General features: G+C 52.4%; 1 protein-coding gene across 1 annotated transcript; it reads left to right on the top strand.

Annotated features, from left to right (window-relative positions):
- Nucleotides 1-773: 773 nt before the first annotated feature.
- Nucleotides 774-11,840, top strand: BPIFB6 (BPI fold containing family B member 6). Its single transcript, XM_037521171.2, has 15 exons — nucleotides 774-873; nucleotides 2,244-2,328; nucleotides 3,332-3,436; nucleotides 3,863-4,012; nucleotides 4,156-4,216; nucleotides 4,665-4,725; nucleotides 5,422-5,513; nucleotides 6,286-6,462; nucleotides 7,065-7,118; nucleotides 7,455-7,628; nucleotides 8,384-8,451; nucleotides 9,876-9,921; nucleotides 10,707-10,770; nucleotides 11,155-11,231; nucleotides 11,808-11,840. Exons 1-15 carry the CDS (start codon nucleotides 774-776, stop codon nucleotides 11,838-11,840), a joined length of 1,347 nt encoding a protein of 448 aa, XP_037377068.1.
- Nucleotides 11,841-18,127: the final 6,287 nt, after the last annotated feature.

Genomic DNA, 18,127 nt, shown 5'->3' with positions numbered 1-18,127 from the left:
AGTCCCCTCCTCTGTGACACACGACAGGTGCTGTCCCCCTCCCGCCTTGATTCTTTTCAGCTGCCCCTCAAACTTGAAATTACCCCTTGGCCTCTCAGGAGAATCTCAGATCCTGGTAAGTAAGGATGGGTTTCTGGGGGCCTGCAGTGGGATGGTGCTTTCCCAGGATCTTGAAGGGTTTGGAGTGAGAGGCCCACATTCTGTCTTCTCGGCACTAGCAGTGAGACCCCAAGGCGTGTGCTTCAGTATCCCTGGGGCTGAGGCGATGTCTCAAGGGGCCTTAAGTGGCTGTGAGTTGAGATTTCTGAGTCCATGAGGTAGTGAGGCTGAGCTGGGGGAGGAGGGGGTGCCTTTGGGAGTAGTGTCAGGGGGTGCAGCAGGGGTTCCCCCACCCCTAAACTGCAGCGGGAGCTCCCAGAGTCAGGAGCAGGTCAGAATCCCCTCTGCAGCCCTAGCATCACCAGGCACTGAGCCACACTTGAACTCCCGGAGACTGCAGCCGCACCGCCCACCATAACTCAGGCTGGTGTGAACACACTGTGCCTGTGAGGGTTAGGAGGGGCGCGACCTGCAGGGGAAGTGAACTCCAGGGCTCTCTGACTCCTCTGGAGAAGGCAGGAATGAGGTTTGCTGAACTAGCTGGGAGTACAAATGCTCCTGGCCCTTGAGATCCTCCGGGGTGGGGGCATCTTCCCTGGAGCATGGGAGGGCCCCAGGGGAACAGGCGTCTGTGGGCTGCACACCCAATCCAGTCTTCTGGCACAGGTGGGGCCATGCTGTCAATCCTGTGTCTGGCACTGTGCAGCCTGCTGACTGGCACACGAGCTGACCCCGGAGTGCTGCTGCGGTTGGGCATGGACCTCATGAACCGCGGTGAGCTGGCAGGCCCAGGCCTGGGCCAGGGTTGAGGGTGCAAGAGTGGGTGGGTGATAGGTAGTGACTGCTCATGTTTGCATAGCCTTGAACATTCAAAATAAATTTAAGAGCAAAATGCTATTATTATTCTTCCATTTTACAGCGGGAGGAAGCAGGCCTAGAGAAAATGGGGTTTTTTGCTAAGGTCCCCTCATAAGTTGGAGCCAGAGCTGGGGATTCCTTGGAGCGCCTCTTTGTCCCTGTGACAGGTTGGTGGGCACACGTGGCCTGTGGGGTCACAGACAGGAATGAAATCCCAGCTCTGCCAACAATTTGCTGTGTGACCTCGGGCAAGTCAATTATCTTCTCTGTGTTATTGTTTGCTCATCTGTAATTTAAAAATGTAAAAAATGTCAAATAGGGTGAATCTGCCTTACTTGGCGGAGCAAATGAAATATGAGACTAAAATCCCCTGGGGGAATCCTCTCACACACACCCCCCCCCACACCTCTGGTCTGTACTCCAGTTCTTGTATGCATAAAAAATTAATCTTTAAAAAAAAAATCCCCTGGAGGTAATTTGGTAAAATTTATATTCTTCCTCCACCCCCAGTTCTGTGACTCCGGGGGAAGTGAAGTCACATCAGCATAAAGGGCTGATGACAGCTCTGACAGTTTATTATTTGTTCCCTCTCTGGGAATCAGCCTGTGACAAGAATGGAGGAATCTCTGGCAAGGGGTATTTGGAGCCGGGCCTCCTGGCCTGGGGAATTACCATCTGCTTTAGGCACAGAATTTGCATTTTAACACCTTCCCAGAGGCACTCCCTAATCAGATGGGCCACAGGATAAAGTCAGCACTCTAGTTTGGGGCTCAAGGCCTGAGGATAGGCCCTCTGTAAACTGCTCCAGTTTTGTCCCTCTCCACCCTCCAGTCACGCTGAATGCATCCTTCTGGCCTCACCAGGCACCTCCTTCCCCTCCGCCACCTTTGCCCTTGCTGTGTCCTCTGCTCCCAAGAGCCTTCTTTATCCCTATGCTTCCCGGTGAAAATGTCTATTTCTCCCACAAATACCAACTGATATGTCTCCCTTCTAGAAGGCTCCACAGCTCTTCCCTCCCTGGCCCAAACCCCTCATGTGGCTTCTCCAGCTGCCTGTGCGTATCGTGGCTCTCGCTGCTATCACTGTCTTGACTAGTGACTCTGTCTCCCGTGAATCTGGAAGGTGCTGGGCCTCACTCACCTCTGGGTCACTGCATCACCCACCCCAGGTGGACACGCGACTGTGGGCACACAGCAGTGCCACTTGTAAGCGGCTCGGGCCTGGGATGCTGAGAGCCCAGGAGTGAGGCGCTGCTGAGTGTCTTTCCGGGCCTCCCCTCTTTCCAGAGGTCCAGAACGCCATGGATGAGAGCCATATCCTGGAGAAGATGGCAGCCGAGGCGGGCAAGAAGCCCATCAAGGGCATCACCGAGTGAGACGGGAGGGGATTGGGCAAGGTTAAGGCCAAGGGGGGTGAGCAATGCCGCGCCAGAGCCTGAGGAGGCAGGAGCAGGCTGGGGTAGGGCGTGGCACCACTTCCCGCCCGCAGCTGGCTTGCTGTGTGACCTAGGCAGTCCACGGGCCTGCCTGGGCCTCAGTCTCCCCAGTCATCCCCGGGACAATTCCTGTCCTGTTGTGAGTATGGTCACTGGGAGGAGGAAGTGGAGTTAAAGAGTCATAACTTCCCGCATGCAGCAGCAGCTCAGAAAATGTGTATGAACTTGATTGAAAAATCTTTAAACAGCTGACCTGGGCAAAATCATCTCATGACAGGGGCAGGTCCTCTGGCAAGTGTCATGTGGCATTGATGGGGAGGGGCTGCTGGGTGACGGGCAGGGAGGGCTCTGGGCACTCTCTGGACTGAGCAGTAAATGGGGCCATGACAGGTGGTGATGTCCGCCCAGGGCTCAGACGAGCAGGTGGAAGTTGGCCTTTGTCATCCTAGATCTCAACTGATGGTTCTCAGCCAGGAGTGATCTTGCCTCCAAGGGACATCTCGCAAATGTTGAAGATATTTTTGGTTGCCTCAACATGTGGGGTGGGGAGGGGGGCACATCTAGTGCCATTAGAGGGTCGAGTCCAGGAACATTACTAACTCTCCTATAATGCACTGGGCAGCTCCCCCCAGCAAAGAATTATCTTTCCCCAAATGTCTACAGTACTGTTGAGAAACCCTAATCTAAGCAAAGCTTCTCATTTTGTCAGTGGGGAAACTGAGACCCCCAGAAAGGAAGGGAACAGCCCAAGGTCACACATCAAGCAGGTGTCCCAACTCACACCTGGCGGCTGCTTTTCGTGCAGTTCTCATCCAGTCTCTTGCTTGAGTTGAAGGATGGCCCCATGAGACAGGCTTATCCCTGGAACAGGGGTGGCCGTGGAGTGTGTTGGGGCCTGGGTCTCAGTCCTCACTGTTGGCGATCTCTGCTGCCTTGCAGGGTGAAGGTGAAGGATGTGCTCGTGCCAGTGATCACTTTGAACCTAGTGCCCGGGGTGGGCATCTTCCAGTGTGTGTCCACAGGCATGACCATCACGGGCAAGAGGTGAGCCTGGCAGGCGTGGCAGAGGAGGAGAAGGCCTGCTTGTCTTACACGCACGTGTTGAGCGCCAGCTGTTATCCCTTGGGCACTGCGGTCTAAGATGATGCAGACTTGGTTCCCACCTTTTCTGGGAACCAAACTTGAGCACAGATGACCATAGACTCAGGGATAACCCTTGGCAGACGGAAGGGAGCTCAGGGGAGATGATCACAGCTGGGCAGGATTTTGGAGGATGAGTAGGAATTTACCAAAGGAAGAGGGGAGAGGGAAGACCGGTTGTGTGACCTTCAGGTCTCATCCCCTTTTCTGTCCTGGGGGGTGGCCCCCCTCTTCCCCACTCTCAGAGCTGCTGGGGTTGTAGACACAACAGGCAGGACAGTGGCCACAGTGGCAGAGATGCTCATGAGGCCTGGCTGCCCCCTCCTTCAGTTTAATAGGGGGAAACATGGAGATCATAGTTGTCTTGAACATCACAGCGACTGACCGGTTTCTGAAGGACGAGGAGACGGGGCTCCCCATGTTCAAGAGTGAAGGTTGTGAGGTCATTGTGTCCAGTGTGAAGACCAACCTGCCTAAAAAGTGAGGGGCTTTCTGGATGGGGAGGATGTCTGGGTCCACATTGCTACCCCACTTCCTGAGCACTATGCTTCCTTAACCATGTCCCTGCATGTCCCTACCTAACTTCCTGCCATTGATGCCCCTGTGCCATCTTCTGTGCCCAGCATGGTTAAAGTGGTCAGCAAGATCTTGGACAGCACCCTACACAAAGTTCTCCCTGGCATGGTGAGTGCTTGGACAAGCTTCTAACCCTTGACCTTGGGAATGCTCAGACCAGGGCTGACCAGTGCATTTATCTCATGTGCTGACCCTGGTAATAGGAGCTGAGGAGGATTCTGAGGTTGTGGCTCAATGGGAGAAATGCTGTGATCAGCTAGTGATGTCTGCTCTGGGTAGGGGAAGAGGATGTGGCAGCCTGTGTTTCACAACTTGTCCACTCTGCCTTGATTATCAGGCCCTGGAGAAGATGTTCACATGGATTTTGTAGGTGGTGGTCGGGGGATCTCTTCTAGTCCAGTGTCTACCATTGATTTTCTATATGACACGTGGCCTCGGTTCCCCTGGTCCCTGTCCCGCCAGGGTTCTTGGGACTCCCCATGGAGTACCACTCAGATGTGAGAAGTAGGCCCTCCATGCCAGGGTCCCCTCAGCCCAGTGCCTTCTCTGCTTCCAGCTGTGTCCAGCCATTGACGCAGTCCTGGCTTACGTGAACAAGAAGTGGGCCAACCTGAACCGTGAGTGGAGCCCTTGTGCCTCGCTCCCGCTCAGGGACATCAGGATGGCCAGACTCGGGTGCCCACTCTGGGTAGAAGTGTCTGCTCTGGTCTGGCCTTGGGACTAGAGGCGGTCCGGCATCATGTGTCGACAATCCCCCTATTATCCTGAGGTCTTGCGGGACTCTGGGGTCTTCACCCTTCAGCCCTCTTTCCAACATTCCATCTATCCCTCCCCAGACTCGAGGGACTGCAGCCAAGGGAGTAGTCATACTCCCTTGCACTCCGAGTATTCCCCACAGTGGTGACACCCGATTTTTGTTCTGCCAAAGTGATGTGCTATCTCCATCATCTTGGGGTCCACAGGACTCCCCTCCATGTGGGGGAGAGGAAAGGCCAGTGGCTTGGACTGAAGAAAATGTGGTTCATGTCCTCAGCAGTGTGGTCTGAGCCCGGGTCTGGTGTCTGAATAGTGGTGACAACCCTGTCCCTGCCAGTGTGTGTGAACTGAGCCGTGACAACCCCCGGTGACCTGTCAAGCTCTGCGCTGGGGGTGGGAGTGTGACGTTCAGGTCAGGCAGCACGGCCTTCATCCTGTGTGCAATTACTGAGGCTCACTTGCCTAGGCCAGGCTCAGGGGGCATCTGGTTGGTGTTGACTTCTCTGGGCAGCCCCCCCAGCCTGGCACCTCTTTGATGGAAACTCCTCTTTGCACAGTCCCCATGCCTGTGGGCCAGATGGGCACTGTCAAATATGCCCTGACGTCCATCCCGACCCCCATGACCAGCTACATCCAAGTGGACTTCAGTGTAAGTGCCGGGGGGTGTGGGGGCTGCACTCTCAGCACACCGGCCTGGGCATGTGGGCTGCTCCTGCCAGCGCAGGTGGCTGGACTATGGAGGTGTGGGGCTGTGGAGGATGGGAGGACCACCCAGGTCTGGCTGACCTGGGCCCCCATGACCGAGTTCCCTGACACTGGGGCCCCGCTCTCTTTCTGCTGTCAGCACGAACCCTGAATCCTGAACTGATTTCCAGGACTGCCGATTCTACACTCACCTCCGCCCAAGGCTGTCTGCTCTGTGGCGTGCTCACCCAGTTGCACCCTGCCATAGCACAGAGGGACATTGAGGCCCAGTGGGGAGGCAGGGCTTGGCCAGGGTCCCACCGTGAGATGGTAGCAGAGTTGAGTCCTTACCAAAGCCCCCAGGTGACTAGGTGAGATGCAGCCTCCAATAATGGGAAGAAAAATCCCCAAAAGTCATCAGCTGTGAAGTCTTCTCCCAGGGTGGGTCTCCCAGGCCCCCATCTTGCTTACTTCCTTCTGCGAGTAAAAGAGAAATCACACTCTGCAGACACGAGGGTCAGGTTAACGGAGGTTATGGATGCGATCCTGGGGAGAAGTACCAGTGGCTGGTGACGGCCTCATCCTCAGGCCTCTCTCTGGGAGGGCTGGGCTGCCGTGGCTGGCGCTGGATCTAATGACTTGCTGACTTGGGGCTGGTTTGGGCACCAAGGACTGAGACTCCCCTGACATGGCTGATGGGTTTGTGGTCAAGGCTGAGTCTCTTGGTTGTCCCTCAGCCTGAGGTACAGCAGAAGAAGGGCAACGCCATTAAGCTTGCCGATTCAGGGGAGGCCCTCGAGTTCCCTGAGATGTATGCTGAAGGCTCCTCACAGCTGCTGCTCTCAGCTGCCTTCCTCACAGCAGAGCTTGCCCTTCTGCAGACGTCTTTTGATGTGAATATTAAGAAAACGAAGGTGAGCACTCCAGTGTGCCCCTCCCACCTGCCTCTGCTTCCTGTAGTGACAGTCCCTGTCCGGCGTGCTCATTCTGCGGACTATCCTGGGATAAACATGAGGACTGTGAGATGCCAGCGCTGGTTTGGGTTTCTTTCATCAGTTCACCTACCCCAATCTCTCCTCGTAACCACCATCCATCCACCCATCCACCCATCCATCCATCCACCCATCCATCCATCCATCCATCCATCCATCCATCCATCCATCCATCCATCCGTCCATCCATCTTCCACCCACTCATCTGTTTATACATAGTCCTCATCTTTTTATCCATCCATGGATTCAGCTACACAAACCACTTTCATCCATTGCATCTATCCATTTTTCCATCTATCTGCCTCCTTTTTCATCCAGCAACACTGTCTCAGTATTTTACCTTGTGCTAAGTGCGATGGGCATTGGAACATCATAGTCCGGGTTCCCAAGGAGCTTATTATCTACTTAATCACAGAGCAGTGAGTGTTTTAATGAAGGGATACCTTATTGAATCAGATGAAATGTTTTTAGGATGGGCCAGGGAAGGCCTTTAAGTAATCCTAACCTTGACTTTCATTTTGTAGATTGGGAAGTTGCGCTCACTAACCACTGCGACATTGGCCAACTTTATCCCTGAAGTGAGTGGCCCAATGACCCATGCTCACCGTGCCCTGCGCTGCCCTGCTCTGCAGTTGAAGGGATGAGGGCCTTGGGAGCAACTTTTCAATGGCTCATCTCCCTTTCCAGTGTGGAATCTTCCATATGCCTCCAAAAAGTACTCTGACCTTTTGTCCAGTATAGAAATAGCCTAGTTGTCTGCTTTGTTCCTCTTATTTCTTGTTAGATGTGTCCCAGCCTTTGCATGTTGTCCTTCCTGTGTCCGAGGTAGAATCACCTAATTCATGACAGACTCCTGGTTTCACTGAAGCTACCGGTTTGAGGGGTGGCCCTGAAGGGTTTCCTGGTTTCCGTAGGTGTCTGAGACCTATCCCAAGCCAAAGCCCTTGGTGACGAAGATCAAGATAAACAAGCCCCCCAAGGTCACTATGAAGAAAGGCAAGAGCCTGATGCACTTCCATGGCACCCTGGAGATGTTTGCTACTAAGCGGCGGGGCAAGGCGCCTGCATCCCTTTTTCTTCTGGAACTTGTAAGTAGAATCTTTTCTGCATGTAAGTCCAGCATTGTGGGTAGTCAAGGCTGGAAGGTGGGACTGTAACTGATAGATAAGTATGAACAGAAGAGTTCTTAGTTAAACACTATTGTGTGATTCTAACTTCCTAGACACTGTCAGGTGATGCCCGAAACTTGGTTCAGCTGCTGAAACTTTGCAAGGCTAGAAAGAGCAAGAAATTGCTGATCAGTAGTTTAGTCCTCCTTTCTTTCTCTTCCGTCCTTTCTCCCCACCCCTTTCTCTTCACTGCCCCCTCCTACCACAACATTCATTAGTATTTGTAAGGGCAGCAATGGGGCCATCCAGGGAGAGACCCTGATTCCAGTTTGAGGAAATCTCAGAGGACTTCCCGGTGGAGGTGATACCTGAGCTATATGTCAAAGGTCAAGTAGTTCAGAGAAGAGGTTGATATTGGGAAGGCTGGTGATGGGGGGCACTTCAGACAAAGGTCTCACACAGGTTGTGCAAAAACCTGGAACAATAAGGTGGTGTAGGGATCGACAAACATGCCAGATATTTGGGGGATGCAATTCTGAACCAGGTAAGGGATGGGGGAATGAGCCTGGGCTGGGGCCAAGGGGACACTGATGGTTTTAGTTTCTGAAAGTGAGATGGGCAGAGAGGAGTTGCCCTGCTTTGTTTGAAGTTGTGCTGGGAAGGCGGTAAAGCCTCTGTTTTTTCCAGCTCTAATGGGTAACCCACTATCTTCTCCTTGCTTCTCCACACATCAGCACTTCAACCTGAAAATCCAATTCTCAGTGAGTAAGAACCGGCTGCAGATGACAACCTCTATGAACAGGTAAGAATCTGCTGCCCAAGTTGGCATCCCTGTACCACTGCATGGGCATTTCCAACACCTCTGGGGCTTCCTGCTCCAAGGCCTCCCTCGGATCCATCCAGCATTGATTGTACTGCCAGGCTGCTCTGGTCACTATGCCAGCTCTAGAACTTTCAACGGCTTCCCATGACCTGCATAATCTTTTCCCAGATCATGCCTGGCCCTCAGGTCCTTCTCAGATTCTCCTGCTGCTGCCCCCACATTTCCACTAGGCTTGTGCACAAGCCCAATGGGCCACGTCCTCTTTTCCAGTAATACCCTTTTGCCTATGCTGTCCAAATGCCACCTCCTAGTCAGTGTTCACCTCAATACCACCTCCTCCAGGAAGCCTTCCTTATACTAATAGCAGCCAGCATTTGTAGAGCTTTGTCTACATGTGAGGCACCGGATACATGCATTATATTTATTATTCCATGCCAACACCCCAGTTTTGCATTCAGTAAGTAGCTCATTAATTTTTGTGTTTGCCTCATCTTTGACCTGTCTTGTATTTAGGTCAGGATTATTTCAATTGCAAGAGAAAATTCCAAACATAACTGATTTAGGCTCAAAGGGAATCTTTTGTCTCATTTAATTGAAAAGTACTTTCAGACATGACTCAGACTAGGTGAGCAGCGTTCTTAAGAATTTGTCTGCTTCTTCCCTTGGTCTGTGTAGTCCACTTTGCAGACTAAATTCTCAGGTGCCTTCTTCCAGAGATGGACACCAACAAGACAGGCCTCTTGTCTAATAGTTCTAGCAAAATTAACAAGGCTGCTTCCTATTGATCTAGCATGGGTCCCATGGATCCCATGACCACCCAAGCTAAGCGGTGACCTGGAGAGTTGGAATGCTCTGATTGGCCAGGCCAAGGTCATGTGCACACCCTGGGGGCTCTGGGGTCAGTCCCACCTGAATGCCTTGGAATGAGAATGTAAAATGGGGGGCAGGTAGTCTTTATTGGAATAGAGAGCAGATATTGGGAAGACAGATGATCGTATGGCTGCTCCAGTGCCAGTGTGTATTAGTGCCTGCTGGAGACTGTACGGGGAGGGGGCGGGTCTCAATTCTGTTTCTTGCAAGGATCTGGGGTTGATGAGTTGGGCTACAAATCTCTGCATCTGTAGCTTTGTGCAGGAGTCAGAGACATGGTTGGGGGCCCCAAATGGAAGAATCTGGACCCATGAATGGATATACAGGAAAGTCCAATATTTGAAATGTGGGGGACAGAATGGGTGAGCACTTCATCATAGGGAACATGTAAGCAGAGAATTAGGAATGCCTGTTCTGAAGGCTGTAGGGGGGACTTCTGCATCAGGGAGAGGCTGGGAGTATTTGGGATCCCTTTTCTCTAGGGCCAGAGACTCTGACCGCTCCCCCTCCCCCCGTTTTCCTCTCCTGCACAGCTTACGGACCCTGTCCCGGGAGTCCTCATCCATTGGTGCCTTCAGTGTAAGTGTCCCAGGTGCTTCTGCCTGGTCTGGCTTGTGGATAAGACTAGGCCTATTCTCCCTTGGATTGTAGGGAAGCTCCTGAAGTTGAGGCAGAATGAATAAAGAAGGTCACTGTGGGCTCTTGACTTGCTGGGTGACCTTAGGAAAGTCCTTTTAGACTGTGAGTCCCCGTTATATTTTCTGGATAGATCCTACCTATCTCCCTGGATTGATTTTGAAAGCATTGGCATACATAGTGGCAGCCCTAGTTGGCTTAGTTGACCCAGTTGTTATTTTCATTAGTTTTTGTAGTGTCAGGACCTAACCTGAAACCTGACCTAGCAGGTGCTAAATAAGTAAATAGAAACAGCAGCAGCAAGAACAACAGCACTCACTGAACACTTATTCTGTGTTATAAGTTTGACTCAAACTCATCAAATCTTCATGGAAGAGTAAGTGGTGTTATATTTTACTTCCACAACTGGGGAGCTGGAGGTGCAGAGAAGTTGTGAATAGATGACTAAAGCTGAATTTTCTGCAGGAGCAGGAGTAGTGATCATGGCCACCCTGTGTCTCCTGAACTCCTCTGTGTCTGCACCATGCCCAGGCCCACGTGTCACCTGCAGGGTCTAGCAGAGGGGAAGGGCATCAGCCTCTGTCTTCAGAGTCAGGTTCAACACTTATGCTAGCTGGGCAAATTATTTGATGGCCCTGGACTTAGTTGAAGTGGGTGCTGAAAAGTTCTGTTGAATTGTCTGGAATGATGGGATGTGGGCATTTTCTCTCCTTCTCTCCCACCTCCAGGAGGAGGAATTGAGCGACTTCATCACTGATTTCCTCCGAGAAGCCTATGTCCCAGTCGTCAATGGTGAGGGCTCCAACAGGCTTTGAACTTGCTGGTGCCAAAAGTACCTTAAGCAGGAAGGGATACTGCCTGGGTGATCTCAACATTCCTTCACTGACCCCAGGTGGGGGAGGCTAAAGAAAGGGGATGGTCATTGCTGAACCTGTGAGGAAACGCAGTCATCACAGACAAAGGCCCCTTCCGCATTTGGACTGACTTTTGCCCCCACACCATCTAGCCCCAGAGCTGGGCTGTAAACGCCTGGTGCTGAGGCTTAAGCTCGCTGTGCCCTGCAGCTGGCAGACATCATGAATCAATCACTGCACCATTTCCCTCTACTCTCCTCCAGGCTGCTGCTCCTGAATTGCAGAGCAGCAAATCTGAAATGATTTTTACTGTATCTCTCAGATGTGCTCCGAGTCGGGCTCCCCCTTCCGGATTTCCTGAACATGAATTACAACCTAGCAGAGCTGGACATAATAGAGGTGAGGAAAGAAACTGGGGGAGGCCCTATCAGTCAATTGTTTTGGCCTATGAAGAGCAAAGTCTGCCTCTCTCAGGCTGGAGGGAACAGGGCTGAGGGCAGCGGCCATCAGTTTAATGTTCCTTTCCTGGGGGAAGCTTGAACTCAGCTGCGTTCTTTCTCTGCCACCTCTGGCAAATGGCTTCACCATTCTCTATGCCTCTATTTTTCTGTTTTTTTTTCTTTTTTTTTTTAAATGAGGACGCTAGATTGGATAGCCTTCAGTGTTGTGATGATTCACTGGGATAATTCACCTAAGGCATACAGAAAGTACTCAATAAATATTAGCTTTACATTGTATGCCAAGCATTACACAAAGCATTATACACTTTTCTTATTCATCCTCTCTACTCTGGGAGGTGTGTTTGTCCCCATTTGATCACTGAGAAAATTGAGGCTCAGAAAGGTGAAGTGTCCCAAGGTGAGTCTCGTTCATCCTTCGTTCTTGAGCTCCACGCTGGCTTCCATCTCTGGCCACCCTGCAGTGGGTCCCCATAATTCCTCCCTCCAGCCCACCTGGCCCTTTACCTCCTCCCAGAATGCCCTGGTGCTGGACTTGAAGCTAGACTGACCGGGAGACGGGATTCACCTGCCAGCTGCCCGCACACCACCAACTGGCTGCACTCCATGGAGGAGCCCCTGATTTGAGTCGGTGGACCAGGCCCCCTGCCACCGGTGGCTGCTTCCTTTGGCAGGGAGGAAGTGGGTCAGGTCTGGGCTGGGCCTTGGCAATAAACAGGAAAAAGGCCCTTAAAAACATCTGATGCTTTGACCTCTTTATTTGTAGCAAATCAACATGAGGTTTTCTTCTTTGGTGGGTTTCGAGGTCTAGGACCAGCTTGGGTCCTAAGGGAAGCTGGTGACAGCCTGGTGACAATTTGAGTCTATGCTGAGAACCTGCTGAACGCCATGCCTGGGAGCCTTACCTGTACCATCTCACTTAATCCATGCCATACCTTGGCGGGGCGGAGGGGGGGGTAGTCTTTGCCATTCCACTTCACACATGAGGAAATTGGAGCATAGAGAGATCAACTCCCTTGCCCAGGGTCATACAGTTTAGGGAGGTGCAAAGCTCCTTCCATCCCACCTTAGCTGCAGGCTCTCAAATCTTGGCAACTTGAGAATCCTCCAGTTCATTCATAAGGAGCCTGTAGAACACCAGTGTGCTCCCAGGGTTCCCCGCACACCACAAGTTATACACCCCGCAGTGGCTGAGGGAGGTAAGGACAGTCCCCATATCATAGATGACGAGACTGAGGCTCAGAGACGTAAACGACTGGCCCCCAGTACTGACAGGGAGCAGCCTGATTGCAAGTGAGGCTCTGGGGTCAACCTGCCTGGGTTCAAATCCTAACTGTTCTTCCCTGCTGTGTGCCTTGGACAAGTGACTCACCTCTCTCTCTGCGCCCTGGTTTCTGTAGGGAGCATGTAAACTGTAAACGTCACGGTGGTTTGCTTCCCCGCTCGTGACAGTTTCCTCACTTGTAAAGTGGGGACAAGGACAGAACCAAGCTCAGGAGGGTTGTTGTGAGGATTCAATGAATAAATCAAGGAAAGTATGTAGCATGCATTCAGTGCTCAGTGATGACAGCCCCAGGGGAGCGGCTGGGTTTTGTCATATCTGCCCCATCACCCCTCCTGGAAGTGACACTAACACCATTCTTTAAATTGACTCCTTTTAGAAATAAATGGATGATTATTTATCATTAAATAAAAAACACATTTTAAAATAAAGGGACCCTGAAAATCAGTATCATTTGCTGGACTATATAAAAAATACATCCGTAAGTTTTGGGGAAAAATGTTTATCAGGGGTTTCTAGGTGCTCCAGCCCTGGAAATGATCAAGGTGGTGGCCAAATGTCCACGTGGTGTGTGCGTCTGTTACAATGTCTTTGATTCCATGTTGGGGAGGGGGATCTGGGTGCATCTGTGAGGGGGAGGGGCCCCTGTCTGAGCACAGGTGTCTGTGAGTGGTCAGAGAGGCCTGGCCAGAAGGTCAGTGCTCCTGGAGCCCATATGCCCCTGGCAGCTTGGCCCGAGTCCCAGCCTGGCCCAGGCCCATGCCACAGAAGAAGGAGGACTCTCTTCACCCCTCCCCTCTACCGGATGCCAGGGCCGTCCCCTTGTCCCTCACTGTCAGCCCTAATCCCATCACTCGTCATGCCTAGGCCCTGGGACAATGACACCCTTGAGTCAGGCCTGGCAGATATGCAGGCCTGGGTAATCCATGGGTGACTGATGTCTGACCCTAGGCATGCCAGAGACGCCCTCTCCACTCCCCCTGTCCCGCCCTTGGATGTGCACACAGCACTCCCATGGCCACCTACAGCTCCCAGCCATTCTTGCTAGGTCCTGGGCACAGATAGGAGAAACCAAGGCTCAAAGCTGTTAGAGTCAGGGGGCTTGAGTTCTTATCTTGACACTACCAGGGGCACATGCTGAGCTTCCTGGACAAACCACATTTCCCCTCCGGACCTCGGTTTCCCCATCTGGGAAATGGGTTAGATCTCAAATTTCATTTCAACATTCTCTGCATTGATGCTGGGAAGAAAATGGGGGATAGGCTGCCAAGGGGTGCCCTGTACTGTGAGTGACCCCCTGGGGAAGCAATGATGGAGGTTCTGGGCCCATGGGCATTGCTCATGGTCCAAGACTCTCCACCCTCAATAAGGAAGTAGAGGCTCAGAGATGAAGCAACCAGCCCAAGGACATGTGTACGTGTGCAGCTGGGATTTGAACCCGTCTGCCTGAATCCAAGTGTCCTCCTTACTTCTTCACACCTCACTCAGCAGCGGAATGCATCATCTCCTTTCAAGGAACGGAGGTCCGGATAGGGCAAGTGACTGACTCAAGGTCACAGAGCTAGTAGGGAGCAGAGACAGGTTTTTGATCTGGGGCCCACAGCTATTGAGCTCCTGGGGAATTCCAGGCAGCCCACCCTGTGAAATGAAGACCACACAACCCCTCTCTCTCTTGCCAGTCATTCTCAACTCAGGTATCTCTGGGACGGCCTCCAAGGAATCTCGCCATCACCTGAATTTCTCTGATACTCTTGATATTTCTCCCTACTTCCTTGATGTCCTAAAGTCCAATTCCAAGAGCCTGTCCTCACAGCTACATTTCCAGATGCCTTGGACACTTGTGTTAAGAGCTCATTTTGCAGATGGGAAAATTGTGGTTCTTCAAGGCATGTCATTCCCTAAGTTCCTAAATTCTTGGATTTGAATCCAAGAATTCTGGCTCCAGAGCTTTCACTCTAGGAGCTAAAGCCCAGGGATATTTTCCCTCATCAAGACCCTTCTCTGCTCTAATCCCCTCCTTGGCTCCCTATATTCTCCCCCGGGCTCTCAAGAGGAAAGCACTTCAGATGGCCCTGGAGGCTCATTAAACATGCCAGTTCGCAGGCTCTCCATCAGTGGCCAGTTGAGTCAAGGTTGCAGAGATGCGCCCGTGAGATCTGTATTTCAACCAATCCCTTTCTCTATCAAGTCCAGTTCTTGACTCAACTTTGGTGCATGAGGGGCTTTGCAGGTGCCTGGGAAACTGCTTTGCATTAAAGTCTTCTTGGGGTAGGGTTTGGAAGGAATTGGGGAAAATAAGGCAGACCAGAAACTAGAAAGCATTTCCTCCCTTCCAAGAGGCCAGGCCCAGAGAGGTCAAAATGGCGAGGGCTGGATAAAGTTTGACAGCCTGGCCGGACTCCTAGGCCAGTGGCCTCCCTTTGCAGTGTCCCGGTGCCTGCTCAGTGTAAGGCCCTGCGGGAACTGGATGATCTCACACCCGTCAGTGCCTTGCACGCAGCACATGCTTGTTGCTCTCCCCACCCCTCAAACTAACGTCTTAAAAATGCCCCGTGCTGCTGAAGATGCGGGCAGCGGTACCCTCCCTGACGGCTGCGGGGGCGCCAACAACAGCGCCAGAAGGGAGAAGAGTAGCAGCACCGAGGCAAGCTGAGCATGCACACTCATAGGATGCCCTCCTCTCTCCTCCCTCTCCCATTACCCAAGAGAAATGGAAGGTAAACCCGTGTCCACAAAAAGACCTGATGAGACTATTCAGAGCCCCTTTATGCATATGAGCCAATAACTGGAAGGCCCGGTACCGCTAAGACAGGAGCATGGATAAGCCAACAGTGGCGCGGCCACGTAACGGAGCAGGAAGAACCCTCTGCTCTCATGGTGTAGATGACTCACAGATGAAAGTGTGAAGGAAGCCACACACGAGAGCAGGCGCGAGCCATCCCATTTCCACAACAGCAAGCTGGACTGGCCCCTCATGTTAGCCGTCAGGATACTGGTCACCTGGAGGGCAGTGACTGGCAGGGACGGCTCAATTTGTGAAAATTCATCCAGCCTACTTGTGATCGAGGCCCTCATCTGTATGTGATTTATATTTCAATTAAAAGCTTATTTTGTGAAAACGGTGGTGTGGTGACTAACGGGGTCTAAAGTCACCAGGATGAATGCTGTAGGGTGAAGGGCTCAGAGGTCAGGAGGTGAATGAGGAGAATACCACCCCTCCTCCCCATGTCACCAAGGCAGGCACTCAGACTCCATCTAGAAGACAGACCGCCAGATGCCAGAAGTTCGGTTCTAGTCCAGCATGTCTCAGACTCTGGGAGAGGGCATGCCAGGGGCTGTTGGAGCCCAGCAGCCGTGTCTTACTCAATATGGGGGTCAGGAAGGCTTCCTGGAGGAGGGGTTGTCTGAGCCAGTACCTGCAGAAGGACTGTAAAATAAGTCAGTCTGTAACCGGCACCTGTCAGTCACCCCCTTGATGCCTCCCTGCAACCAGACAGGCTTCCTGGTATTCCTGGAACATATTGCCCCAGGGTCGTTGCACCCGCTCTTCCCTCTGCCCAGTGGGTTCTTCACAGTTATCTTCCTGGCTCACTCCCTCTCCCCCTGCAGGTCAAACATCACCCTGGCTCCAGTATGAGTCCTCCTTGACCACCAGATTGAAAGTGTACCCCTTCTCTCTACTCCTGAATCCCCTCCTTGCTTTGTCATCAGCCTTTGACTTGCTGTAGCATGTGCTGACCTGCTCTGTCCAGAGCCGTGCTGTCCAATACAATGGCCTGTGGCCACATGGGGCGACTGAGCTCTTGAAATGTGGCGAGTCTAAGTTTAGCGGGAAGCCAGTGGATTTCATAGATTTAGTATGAAAGAAGATGTCGAGTATCTCATTGATAATCATATATTGCTTGTAGGTTAATGATACGTTTTAGACAGATCAGATGAAATAAACAATACTATTAAAATTAATTTCACTCATTTCTTTTTACTTTTTTTAAAAAATGTGTCTATGAAAATGTTTTCACAGCATTTTATTTCTGCTGGTCATCTCCCTCCAGGCGGGACTTTGCTCCTTTTGTTTCTGGCTGTATCTCCAGCAAAGAGTAGGTGTTCCACAGCGCCTGCTGCAGAGGAATGACGCAGGAATGAAGTTTTCTCCACCATCATCTGGACCAGCCTTGGAAGGAGACAGAGCAGCCCGCTCTGGAGCCCTGGACCTGCCAGGCCTTGGCCATGGGGCAGCATCGGTGTCCCTTCCCTAGGTGGGCCCAGAATTCCTCTCTCCAGGGCTCACGGCCATCTCCATGCCAGGCCTGGAGTGGGGGTGGCAGAGGGTCAGAAGACTGCACCCTTAAGCTCCTTCCTTCACTTCCTGAGTCTTAGTTGGGAGTAGGAGCAGTCAGGGTAGATTCTGTGCCATTGGGATGGCCCTTGGGGAATGCTGGAGTGAGACCCTATAGGTGAGCGGAAATCCCCACCCCGCCTCCAGCTCCGCGAGAGGTGGTTGCCTCTGCGTGCCCCGTGCCCTCACTCCCGCCCCTGGGCACTGACCCCAGCACCCCCCCCCCACTTCCCCTTCTCTCTCCCCCCAGAAGGAAGGCTTAGCCTAGGGCCGCAGGAAAACCGCAATTTGTTCGTGACATGACACATTGACGGGTTTCTGGCGTCCGTGCCCCCTTTGTGTCCCCAGAGCTGTGCGGGCATATAAGGGCCAGCCCCAGGCCCGAGTGAGTGGAGGAGCCAACAGGAGGCCGGGAGCCCCCACCCACCCCTTGTGGAGCTGCAGAAGCCGGTAAGGCAGCCTGTGGCAGCCACGACCTTGTCCAGATCCCCAACCATTGGCCATCCTGCTCTCTCATCTGAATAACGGGCACAGAAAAATTTGCCTTAGGAGGGCAGGAGGATACTTAGCAGGTGATGGGAGAGAAAGTTCATTTTACAGATGGAAAAACTGGGACCCAAAGAGGCACAAAGGCAAGGATGGGTGGGCTGAGGACAGAATGGTCCCCTGGACCAGGCTCCAGGGCTGCCTATTTTTGTCTGTGCCACAGAAACCAGCTGGTTTCCCATTGTGGGAGTATTTCTGTGAGAGACCCCAGGGGTCACAGGGAGTCACTCTGGGATGTACCTCGGGAAAGCAGACAGACACTGCCAAGACTGTTGCTAGATCATATGGCACCTCCGTGTATCTGCACAAGGAGGAAAAGCTACCCTCTGGGCAGACATGGGCTTTGCCAGGGCAAATAGTTGGCGAGTGGAGTGGCTGGATTTCCATCCCCTCTTGCCCACTCAGCAGGCAGCCCCTCCAGCACACAACCATGCACGGAGACCCTCACCACAGCCCCTGCCCTCATGGAGAATGCAGAGATGGCAATCAAGGACACAACTACATAGTGCATAATTGCAAATTTTGATGAGTGCCTTAAAATAAATATTCTGGGTGATGTTTAGGGGAAGGCTTCTCTAGATAAGGGCAAGGTGGGAGATCATTCCAAGCAGGTGACAGTTATCTAGAACCTGAAGGATAAGGAGTTGATCATACAAAGAACCAGAGGAAGAAC

Source organism: Talpa occidentalis, unplaced genomic scaffold (assembly GCF_014898055.3).
Source record: "Talpa occidentalis isolate TD23 unplaced genomic scaffold, MPIMG_talOcc4v2.1 talOcc4.10, whole genome shotgun sequence".
NCBI lineage: Eukaryota > Metazoa > Chordata > Mammalia > Eulipotyphla > Talpidae > Talpa > Talpa occidentalis.
Note: the sequence above shows the minus strand (reverse complement) of the source record. Positions and strands in the feature narration are given on the sequence as shown.

Bases quoted from the DNA above. Each gene is read 5' to 3' on its own strand.
- BPIFB6 (XM_037521171.2), top strand. From the start codon at position 774: ATGCTGTCAATCCTGTGTCTGGCACTGTGCAGCCTGCTGACTGGCACA. The intron at 5,514-6,285 runs GTAAGTGCCGGG...GTTGTCCCTCAG, and splicing joins ACATCCAAGTGGACTTCAGT to CCTGAGGTACAGCAGAAGAA. The intron at 9,922-10,706 runs GTAAGTGTCCCA...TCCCACCTCCAG, and splicing joins CATCCATTGGTGCCTTCAGT to GAGGAGGAATTGAGCGACTT.